This window comes from Dasypus novemcinctus, chromosome 7 (assembly GCF_030445035.2).
Source record: "Dasypus novemcinctus isolate mDasNov1 chromosome 7, mDasNov1.1.hap2, whole genome shotgun sequence".
NCBI lineage: Eukaryota > Metazoa > Chordata > Mammalia > Cingulata > Dasypodidae > Dasypus > Dasypus novemcinctus.
The window spans coordinates 125,708,022-125,719,593 of record NC_080679.1 but is presented as its reverse complement, the minus strand read 5'-3'; the positions used below and the strand labels follow the sequence as shown (position 1 = coordinate 125,719,593).

The 11,572-nt window shown below is 53.2% G+C and overlaps 1 protein-coding gene across 2 annotated transcripts; it reads right to left on the bottom strand.

Annotated features, from left to right (window-relative positions):
- Positions 1–4,837: 4,837 nt before the first annotated feature.
- Positions 4,838–10,436, bottom strand: TMEM177 (transmembrane protein 177). 2 transcript variants are annotated; one of them, XM_004456252.3, is made up of 2 exons: positions 10,026–10,436; positions 4,838–9,090 (listed from the first exon to the last, which is right to left on the bottom strand). In XM_004456252.3, the coding sequence occupies exon 2, from the start codon at positions 9,066–9,068 to the stop codon at positions 8,133–8,135; it is 936 nt and encodes a 311-aa protein (XP_004456309.2). In that variant the 5' UTR covers positions 9,069–9,090; positions 10,026–10,436; the 3' UTR covers positions 4,838–8,132. The 2 variants fall into 2 exon arrangements, with proteins under 2 accessions (XP_004456309.2, XP_004456310.2); XM_004456253.3 differs by having other exon boundaries at positions 10,314–10,430.
- Between the last annotated feature and the right edge of the window lie 1,136 nt (positions 10,437–11,572).

Sequence of the window (11,572 nt, the reverse complement as noted above, 5' to 3'; positions counted from 1 at the left end):
AAAATAAAAAAAAAAAAAAAAAAAAAAAAAAAAGCAATGCAGTAAAGACAAAGGAAAGCTTCTGCCAACTCGCTAACTTCACCCTTGTTCCTCCGCCCCTTCCGCCCTACCTGACCACGCTGGCCTCCTTGCTGTTCCTCCAGCCTACCAGGCACGCTGCTGCCCCAGGGCCTTTGCCTGGCCATTCCCTCTGCCTGGAAGGCATGAGGCTCACTCCCTGTCTTCATTCAGGTCTTTGCTCCAATGTCACCTTCTCTGCGGGGCCTTCCCTGGCCACCCTAACTAGGAAAGCAGCTGCTCCGTCAAACCAGCCTTGCCACCCAGTTCCCTTATCATCCTCTTATATGCTTCATGTAAGAATATTTACGTTTTCTCGTTCATTGTCCCTCAATAGGCCACAAGGGTGGGGATTTTTAGCCATTGCTCTTTCTCCAGTGCCAAGAACAGGATCTGGCACATAGTAGGTGCTTAATAAACATGTGTTGAGGGGTGGGTGGTGCCCGCTGGAGGACACTGAGGGCAGTGATGAGAGCAGCCATGCCCTCGATGTTCTGCTTTGGTCCAGTTCTCCTGGCAGGTGACAGTGGTCTCAGCACTGGCCTCCCAGCTGCCCAGCCTGCCCCCTACCCAGGGAGCAGCCCCTTGTTTCTGGCTCATACCCAGGGGCTGACCTCTGCCCACACGGTCTTGAACAGCCAGGATTCCCGGACACTGCCCCCATCCAAGCTGCCCACTCCTTGGTCACGTGTTAATTCCCTGCAGGCCTGTGACGGGCTCTGTGGATGCTGGGACGAGGCAGTGTCCCTAGACCGGCTTGCCTCCCCTCAGCTTCACCGTACCTGCACACCTCTAGTCTGGCAAGTGGGGGAGGCACTTTAAGAAGGGCGCAGTTTGCAGAGCCAATCACCCATCTTTTTTATTTAATTTTAATTTTTAAAGTTGTCTTTTTGTTTTTTAAAGATACAGAGATCACACAAAATGTTACATTAAAAAATATAAGAGGTTCCCATATACCCTGCCCTGCACCGCCCCCCGCCCCCCAACAACAACAGCCTCTTTCATCTTTGTGGCACATTCTTTGCATTTGGTGAATACATTTTGGAGCACTGCTGCACTGCATGGATTATAGTTTACATTGTAGTTTACACTCTCCCCCAGTCCATTCAGTGGGTTATGGCAGGATATACAATGTCCAGCATCTGTCCCTACAATATCATTCAGGACAACTCCAAGTCCTGAAAATGCCCCCACATCACACCTCTCCTTCCCTCTCCCTGCCCGCAGCAACTCCCATGGCCACAGTCTCCACATCAATGCTACAGTTTCCTCCATTGCTAGAGTCACAATAGTTCTATAGTAGAATACCAGTAAGTCCACACTAATCCATATTTCATTCCTCCATCCTGTGGACCCTTGGATGGTGATGTCCACTCCACCTAATCAAGAGGGGGCTTAGATCCCACAGAGCTGATGGTTGGGATTCTCCTGCTTGCAGTTATAGGCACTCTTGGTTCCCTCCCTGTTAGCTGACCTGGGTAAGTTCAACAAACTGGAGAGTAGGAGCTGCAACTCTGCTGAGGCTCAGGGCCCAGCTGGCACATGGCCAGTCCAGAGAAATCCCCCATCTTATAAACCAGGATGCTGAAGCTTCCAGGCCACAGCGCTGGTGGGGGGCAAAACCAGGGCTCAGAGCGACGCACGGCTGCCTCAGGTCAATTCTACTAAGGCAAAACAAGGATGATTTATGTTCAGTTTCCTCACCAGGGACTTGTGCAGTTTCTAAAACTACCCATATGATAGTGTTTGTAAATTGTAACGTGTCTTACAAATCTGGACTTTCCCCCAGCAACTCACACAGCCACTTGCACCGAATGGGTGCTCAGTAAATGCTTCTGGCTTGGGTGGGCCCATAGGTCTGACCTCCGAGGTGCTTCCTCCCGTCTCTCCACCCCTGCAGGGTGCCAGGTGCTGCGACAGGTGCCTGGGATACAAGAAGTGATACCTAGTCCTGCCTGTGAGACATTCACAGCCCAGTTGGGAGAGACAGACAAGCACCCGGGCCAAATGCAGTGTGAAAAGCGCATGGCAGGAGCATGCCAGGTTGCCGTGGGAACAGAGGGGTGGGCTCAGAATGGCAAGAATGAAAACAGCACTTTACATCTGTGTGCTGTTTCCAGCTTTTCAAAGAGATGGAGTGTGAGGGGGGCAGGGAGAGGGGAGAGGAACTTAAGACATGGCGTTTTCCCAGTCCCGTTTTGTTTCTACCCAAGCTGTACCTTAGGTGAGCTTATGGTTTTTCAGTGGGGGTGCATGAACTGGGGGGAAGAAGACGCAGAGGCACTTTCACTCACCTACCTATAAGCCAAGCATTTTAGCAGGTCTGTGGCGCACAATCGTTTCTTGGTGTTCGTTTTTCAGGAAGACTTGCAGCATCAGCTGACACAGGCGGCGAAGCCCCAAGCGTTGACGAATTTGCAGGACTGCCTCCCCTGAGCAGAATTCTCACCTCTTATTAATGATCATCTCCACAATGCACTTGTAGTTTGGTGCCCAGGTTACATGAATTGTCTAAGAAGAGTGAACTTAACCTTCGCAGCAGCTTGGCTCGAAGTACAGAAGAGCAGCAAGATGGGGTAAAATATAATCCCCATGTCCGTGCCTTAGAACCACGAAGGTGTATTGTTTGCTCTCCCCACGTGCCCGTCAGGGGCTGGCAGGGACTCAGCTCCGTGCCAGCCTTGCTTGGGGACCCAACATCTGGAGCCCACGGGGGGAGGAAGATGGGCACTGACGCCTAGCCCTGGAATGCTTACACATGACCCTTCAAGTCCACTCGCGTTCACTGGCCAAAGCAGGTGAAGTGGACACGCCTACCTTGACAGGGGCGGAGAAGTCAGTGAGACCAGACCATGGTGTCAAGCAGTGTTAACCAAACAGTAACGAGCATAGCCCACTCCAGTAGGAACTCCATCCCTGCTGTAGAACTCAGCCAAAGGGCTGATGCAAAATACCAGAAATCAGTTGGTTTTTTCAAAGGGTATTTATTTGGGGTAGAAGCTTACAGTTACTAGGCCATAAAGCGTAAGTCACTTCCCTCACCAAAGTCTTTTGCCATGTGTTGGAGCAAGTTGGCTGCCAACATCTGCCAGGGTTCAGGCTTCCGGGGTTCCTCTCTTCCCGGGGCTTGCCTCTCTCTGGGCTCAGCTGTCCTGCTCCCTCCACAAGGCCTGCTGTAGACTATCAGGCGAACGGCTTGTCTTTCTTCCTGGAGCCTTCTCTTTCCTCACAACCAAGTGCCTCTGTGTGCTTAGTTCCTGGGGCTCCAGCTCAAGACTCCAGCATCAGAACTCCAACTCTCTTCTTTTGCCGTGTCTTGGTGGATGGGGACTCAACACCCCACTGATGTGGCCCAGTGAAAGCCCTAATCATAATTTAATTAAGTAAATGTGAAACTTCAGAAGGCCAGTTTACGAACATAATCCAGTATCTATTTTTGGAATTCATGAACCATATAAACCTGCCACACCAGCTAACCTCTGAGGCTCTCTAGGCCCCGCTCTGAGCTGACGTACTCTCTCCCTACACCTTTGCTTTAAATATCTGAGTGAGACTCTGATGGTGCCAGTGAACTAATATCACCGTTTTTTGGGCTGGGCTTCCGAGAGTGGCCTGGGCAGTGTGTACATGTGTGCGGGTCCTTGATGATTGCGGAGGGTGGGGGAGGTCATGCAAGCAGGGTCCCCCTTCTTCAGGCCTGGCCTAGGCATTTTCTCTCAGAAGGGGATGCATGGATTTGGGGGGGCTCCATGCCCTGGATAGTTAAAGAACATTACTTTTTTCATCAATGTTGGCCAATCCAAAAGCAGTGATTCTCAAGCTTTAGGGGCGAATTGCCTTGGGGGGGCTCCGTGAGTCTTGCCCACAGAGACCTAAGTCAGGCAGAGCCTGAGAATCTGCATTTAACAGTCACCCCTCGTGGTTACAGAGGCTCCCTTCTCCAGAAAACTGATCTTACAGCAGTCTCCACTCCTCCTTTGAGGGCGTCTTATGAAGAAGCCCCTCTCCAGCGACGTAGAGGCTGCAGTGCCCCAGCTGGGGCTCCTGGGAACCTGATGCTCCTGCTTCATCTGTTTACTCAGCATGGGGATGGGGCTCTCCGGGGTCTCCGGGAGGCTGTGCCGCTCCACAAGAGGGGCTACTGCCCCTGGTGTAGAAGCCCTGGGTGTCCTGACTTCCCAGTGAGGATGCAGCCGTGGGGGAGAATAGTGCAGGCTCGGCATCGGGTGCCGCGGGACCCCATGCTGACTTTGGGTCCACAGGGAAGTCATTCGCCCTCTGTGGGCTGTCATTTCCAGGTGGACAAGGGCACGAGTGCCTTTCTTTAAGGGGCTTTGTGGAAATCAACGGAGACAGTGGAAAGGCACAGCCTGGACAGAGCGGCTGGCCCAACGTGGGAGCTGTAACCTTGCTGCACAGAGAGGGCTCCATTATAGGCCTGGACAGAACCGGCCCGGGGAAGCCTTACCACGGCACGGGGCCAGAACTCTGCCTGCTTCCACAGCCACTGAGACCTGGCCTTGCCCACCTCTGCTGAAGATGAACCCAGCACCTTGTATGCTCACAAGGCACCACCGAGTGCATGACGGCTTCCTCCTTGGGCCATGGGACATCTGCCTGCTGGGCCCTCATTGCCTCTCAATGCTCCCTCCTGTCCTGTCCCCTGGGCAGGTGGTCCTGCCTTCCTCAGGTTAATAAAACTTTGGAATCATTTAGCAACTCTTCCCTCTTGCAGCTGAAGATCTCATCACAAGAAAAATAAAATCGATCCACATGCATGCAAGTATTTTCCTGGCAGCTGCCTCTGGGTTAGGCTGCCAGGTGGCTGTTTTTGTCTAGATATGTTTATTTATAAACAGTAATTACATATACTTTATACATATGTTATACATACTTATATACACACACAAACATATATACTGAGTAGAATAAACAGCATTTATATACTGTAGGGGAGACATATTTCACAGATTTATCTCAAGCAAGTTTCTAAACAAAGGAATGAATGAAAAAAGAAACAAAAACAAGAGTTTCAGGAGAAGCACTAGCCACATTCTTTATGGGAAAAGTCAGAATCTAGAAGTGCTATGAGATATCACTAAAATGACCCATTTTTAGTCAGTGAAGTGACCCAAACACAGGAAAAACAGGCAATAGAAACTGTCTCTTAGGTAACTACAGCCATTGGATTTATCAAAGACTTCAAAGTAGTTATTAAAAATATGTTCAAGAAACTAAAGGGAATCATGATTAAAGAATGGAAGGAAAGTAGGATTACACTGAATCAACAGATGTCAACTCTGAAGATAAAATTTATCCAGATGGCTTCTAACATTCTCTTGGCTGAGCCTTAGGAGCCAGACCCAAAATGGGTCAAATGGCAGAGGGTGGAGGAAGCTGTGGGTCTCCATGGGCCAGGAGGAGGCACTGTCAGGTCAGGTCAGGGCCAGGGCGGGGCCGGCGGGGCCACCTCCATGAGGCCCCCCATGCCTGGGTCTCTCTGCAGCCCGAGATATCTGCACCTGTTTTCTCTGCTGACACTGAGCCAAGCCTTGAGACTGGCCAGGGACTGGACTGGGACAATCAGTGTCCAGGGCATTCAGAAACAGGCTGGTCTGGACCTGGTGGACAAGGGCTGAACACGTCTTCCGGCTGCTGCTGGCAGCAGCAGCACAACGGACCACAGTTCAGTGGTTTTCCCCCTTTCTAAAGCCTCCTGGGGTCCCCGAAGTCCTAGGTACCCTACAAGATGGGATGACCTCTGGGCCCTACAAGAAGTGACCAGAAGTGACCTGGTTTTTCTACTGAAGTCAGCAATCTCGGGAGCCCTGCCCTTGGGAATTCCTAAAAAGTTGGGAAGGCATGAAAGGGCCAAATACGACCTGTGAATGCCTTGTCCAGGGTGTTCAGCCAGCCTCCTGGAATTACTCACAGACTTGAGGGAGCCAGGACTGTACGTCCTGTAGCTTAAAAGCTTTGCTCATTCAAAAAAAAAAAAAGTCCAGTGCAGTAAATAAGACCTACCTTCTCTGCTCTTGTAGCTATGCCATTTTGCTTTTCCATTCTTTTTTTTTTTTATTCTGGTAACATGCACAACATAAAATTTCCCATTTTGACCACTTACAAGTATACAACTCAGCAGCATTCCCTGCATTAACATTGTGCTACCATCACCACCATCTCCTCCCCTGCTTACAGACATGAATTATCAAGAGCTGGGTGATAGGGAGGTTAGCCAGAAGGCTCAAGTGAGGAAAGACCTGAGGGCGAAGGCAATGAAGAGGAAGCCAAGGGCTGTCTGCACTTGACCACAAAGGTGTGGAGCTGGTTTAGCCAGAGGGTAGGATGTGGGACAGATAGGGCTGCTGAGCCCACAGCAGGTTCTCAGCTGGGTATGCTCTCTGCCTGCCAACTTCTTAGGGGCTGTGCAGAAAGCAGCAAGGAGAGGCACTGCCTGGAGGAGGAGCTTCTGCAAGCCAAGCTTCGGAGGTGGGGCCCTGCAAGGGCGTGTGGGGCCTGCGGACAGCCTATCTGAATGGAAGCAGTTTGAGAACTGGAGTAGAGGCTGACTTCTCTCTTGTGGTAGAGAGATGGGTGGGGACGGAGAGTGGTAAGCAGGCGGAGTCCATCACATTCAGACCTGTCTGCACTTCCACAGCCTAGATTTGCCCTGCCCTGAGGCTCTGAGACTCCAGACCACAGCTGCAATAGCTGGTGACAGCTGTAGGAACCCCTTTCAGGGGGGTCACAGAGTGGAGACACACTCGGTGGCTCACCAACTCCTCCAGCCATCGTGCCTCTTCCAGGCCCTTATCCCGTGTCATCTTTGGCACCCAGTGGCACCTGAGAGGTGAGAGCTGCTCTGCTCAATTCGAAGTGGATGACCCTGCAGGCAGGTGCCATCTCCCCTTCACCAGCCCCACCTGGCTCCCTCCCCTCTCAAGTCTCCAGCCCTCCCGCAAAGCCTGATCCCTTTGCAGGAGTTACATGGCGGCCAGATTCTTTTAGGGAAAACTAAACCTCCAATGGAAAGACGCTAACATGGTCAAGCTGGGCCTAGCTCGCTGGTGATGACTCTCATTACCTGGCCCTGGGTTCTCCCGTGCCCCCCACCCTGCCCTTTCCAAGGTCAGGACCGTGACTGGAGGTCTGATCAACTGACCACTCCACTCAGGGAAGCCAGTGGGGCAGGAATGCAGCCTCTTGTGGGTGCTGAGTGTGCACACAGGCTGGCCCACTCCCACCTACACCTCTGCTCTCCTTGCTGCCCACACCTTCCCCTGCTCCTCTCTAAGCTCTGACCTTGCTCTGGGCCCTCGGCGGCTGGCCACTCAGTCACCACCAGTCCCCGTCCTCTGGCTTCCAACAGACTTAGCCCACAGGAGGCCCCAGCAGGACTGAGGGTGCCTTCGTTCCCCGGCTCCCTCCCTGCAGGCTCTGGCTTTGGCAATGGCTTGTTCCTCTATCTGGCCAGGAGGCTGCCTGCGCCACACACCTCCCCCAGGCTGTGGAAAGAGCCTGCCTTCCCTTCAGGCCCAGGGTGGGTGTGGTTCTCCAGGTGCCTCGCCTTCCTCTCTGAGCTTGTCATCTGCATCTCCAGGACCTTGGTTGTTAATGCAAGCTTCAAGTCCCACAGCTAGCCCACACTTAACTTGTCAAGTTTTTTCACTTCTACCACAGCAGAAGTTTGCCCTTCAGGCAGATTAAGGGTCAGTTCACCACTCTACCAAAGCGTGGGTCCCACCCTGTAAGCGCTGGTAGCAAAGATGAAGCCAACTCCCACAGCCCCCTGGAGTTCAGGGACTGAGAAGGAGGGACCTCCAACTTATTTATGGCGCGCCCTCTGCCACGCCCTTTACATTCATGACCTCACCCCAATCCTGTGAGGCCGTTTACATCACCCCTGTTTTGCAGTGGAGAAAATCAAGGCTCAGATTCATAAAGCACCTTGTGCAAGGCCACGGAGTTCCTAGGATGAAGACGTAGGGTCAGGTGAGAACCCTAAGCCTGTGGTTTTTCACACCCTGGGCTGAGAGGGCAGTCAGTGGTAGCTCGAACTGTTCAGGGATGTGCCGTCAGGGTCGGCTGGGACTGAGTCCCGTCCTCCACACCTGCAGCACCGAGTCCCTGCGTGTCGTGTAGGGTAAATGTTTGATGCGGAACCAGTGTCTGGGGACAATGTTCCCACTGGGCGTGTAGAGCTTCTCCCCATGCCTGCCCAGGAGACCGCGCAGGGCCAGGTTGCCCGACAGGACCTTCTCGTAGAACTCCACTCCTCCCCAGGCATAGGCTGTGGATAGGGAGGCCGTGCGGCGGTCCAGCCAGGCCTCTAGGGCGTGAGTGAGAGAGTCGGTGGAGAAGGCGTAGGCCACAAAGCCAGCCACCGCCGCCACCAAGTTGAAGGTAGCCCGCAAGTTCATGGGGCCTCCATAAAGGCCCAGAGCCTGCTTGGCACTCACGCCCAGTGCCCAGGTTCCCACCAGGCAAACTGGGGCTGGCAGGGCCTGCAGGGCTGCTGTGCTGCTTTCCAGGTACACCACCTCCCGGGCCAAAGCGAACTTCTGGGCATCACGGGACAGGGTCAGGGCGTCTCTCAGCTGGGTACCTGCTGGGCTCTGCCAATCCACTTTTTGCCCATGGACGACCACAGGCTGGTCGGTGTTTGTCACTGAGTCACTCAGGAAGCTGGCGGGGATGCCCACCACGGCCCCAGCGGGGAGCCGTGGGAAGCCAGCACTCACAGGCTGGAAGGTGAAAGCAGTGAAGGCCTTGTAGTGATGGTCTGAGGGGACTCCCATGTCCTGGAGCACCTCTTGGAAGATGCTCTGCAACTCCAGGGCCGGCGGGGCCGGCTGGCCCTGAGGCCAGTACTGGTACAGCCACTGGACCACAGGATCCGGGAAGAGGTGGTATGAGATCTGGGCCCCAAACAGGCCTGTGCAGGAAGACACCAAGAGGCCCATCCGGTGTCTCTGCACAAACGCCGCAGCCCACCGCAGGGGTCCAGCCATGACTGCTGCTACTGCTGACAACCTGGGCAAAGAAAATGAAAAATTAAGTTTCTTTGAATCTGTCTGCAGACCAAGGGTCACCTCCTCTTTCACTGGGGCAATACAACATAGGCCCTAGAGTCTGACTGCCGGCTTCAAAGCCCAGCTCCATCTCATACAAGTGCTGCTCGCCCTATCGATGCATCACCTTCACAATTGCCAAAGAAGTCCACAACAGTGGCCCACCTCTAGGGTGGTTGTGCTGAGTAAGTCAATGAACGTACTCCAAGCACGTCTTCTCAGGCACAGAAGCAGGAACGCTTGTGTTAACCACTGTGATTATTTTTATTCTCATGGCTAGGCTCAGCACTAAGTACCCAGCTGTTTCATTCTACTTTTTCCTCCCACAGTTAGGCCTTAGGATTCCTAATTTACAGACGAAATATCTACTACGGTCAATTTACTACATCCCAGACACATTTCTGGGTGCTTTATATTTATTATCTAATAATTTAATCTTCACAACCCCATAACCTAATTACTACTGTTGGCCCTACTTTAAAGCTGTGGAAATGAGGCACAGACAGGTCAAGTAAATTGATCCAAATCACAGGCTAGTAAAGTGGCCCACTAGCTGAACACCGGCTGTCAAATTTACATTTTCAGAAACCTGCTATGATAAAGCACATATACAAAAATAGACAAAATCGTACATCAACCAATTTCAACCATCAATCCACAGCTAATGTTTCAGCTCTACAACCCCGCCCGCCCCCCAACTCCTTCCCTCCCAGCCGGTTTATTTAGAAACAGCCTAGGCAGCCTATTATATCATCCGCAAGTATTTCAGTAGAAATTCATAAGTCTAACGTTGGTTGAGGCTTACTGTTTTCCTGCATAGAAAATTGTTTAATGAGCAAATACGTGAATGCAAGTAGCGTTTGGTCAATTTTAATGGAAAAAACCCCAAGGAGTCACCTAATTTGGGCGCCGTATAAGGACGCTGAGGCCAGGGAAGAAAGGGCCCTGGCCAAGGTCGCCACGCCTCCCGGACCCCCAGCGCCAAACCGCGCTCCTGGTGCAACCTCTCGAGACGGTGCAGAGCAGCCCGCGGGCGGCGGCAGGGCTCCAGGACCCGCGACGGGGAATGCCCTCCTCGAGCTCCCTTAGCGGCGCCCCGCTGGGGCAACACGTAGCGAACAAAGAGCCCGAGCAAGGGGGGCGGCCCAGGGGTGAGCTCCCTTGACTGCCGCAGCCTGTGCTCACCTCCAGCGTCTGCCCGGGGAACGCAGCGGCACAGACACGAGGCGGGGACCGGCGCAAAGCACGACGGTCTGGACTTCAAAGCCGCAGCGGAGGAGGCGGGCCGGGCGTAAAGCACGCCTGCCTGGGGTTTGTGGGTGGGGCTTCCCCGTGCAGCGCGCGCCTGCGCACTGGATGCTTTGCTGGGACAGCAGGTGGCAACCTACATTAGTGTGGCACAGCCTCCATTAGTGTGGTGCAACGTCCCGGGAACCATCTGTTCTTTTTAAAATAAGATTTATTTCATTTCTTTCTTTCCTCTCCCCTCCACCCCTTGTCTGCTCTCTGTGTCCACGAGCTGTGTATTTTTCTGCTTCCGCTCGCATTGTCAGGCTGGCACTGGGAAACTGCGGCTCTTTTTTTGTTGCGTCATCTTGCTGCGCCAGCTCTCCTGTGTGTGTGCTGCGCCACTCCTGGGCGGGCTGCGCTTTTTACACGTGGGGAGCTTTCTTCGCGGGGCGCACTCCTTCAGTGTGGGGCACACCTACATGGGGACGCCCCTGCATGGTATGGCACTCCTTGTGCGCGGCAGCACTGTGCGTGGGCCAGCTCCACATGGGTCAGAAGGTCCTGGGTATGGAATCCTGGACCCTCCATATGGTAGGCCCACGCTCTATCAGTTGAGCCACGTCCACTTCTCTGCTTTTCTGTTCTTGAAGGGCAGTCAGGATCATCCCTTTGAACCTTCGAGGAAACGCCGGGCGCAGGAAGGTGACAGCCACACGAGAGTCAAGTGTGGCCTGTGGCAGAGCCACCATCCCAGCCTATGCCAGGTCCATGCCCTTCCTCTCTGAAAGCGCCAAAGCGCTTGCCACCGGCTGCAGGCACTGAGCTATATTTTTATTACTTCACCTGCTGCCCCCACATTCCTCCCAAGGGCTCTGCATTGGACAGTTCTATCACTTCACCCTGCCAGCAGCTCTATGGAGTAGACCAGGAGCAGACAATCCAGCCCATCACCTGTTTTTGTATATGAAGTTTTATTGGCACACAGCCCCTGCCATTTCTTTCCATATTGCCTATGGCACCTTTCTGCAGTCTGAGCCACAAAGCCTAAAAATTTTACTATTTGGACCATTACAGGAAGTTTGCTGACCCCTGAAGTAGATTATTCCCATTTTATGGAAGAAGAAACTGAGTCACAGAGGTTGTGCAGGATACCCAGCTAGTAGGTACCTAGTATGCAGGCGAGGACTCATCCTGAACACTTCCCGCTACTGCTG

Bases quoted from the DNA above. Each gene is read 5' to 3' on its own strand.
- TMEM177 (XM_004456252.3), bottom strand. From the start codon at position 9,068: ATGGCTGGACCCCTGCGGTGGGCTGCGGCGTTTGTGCAGAGACACCGG.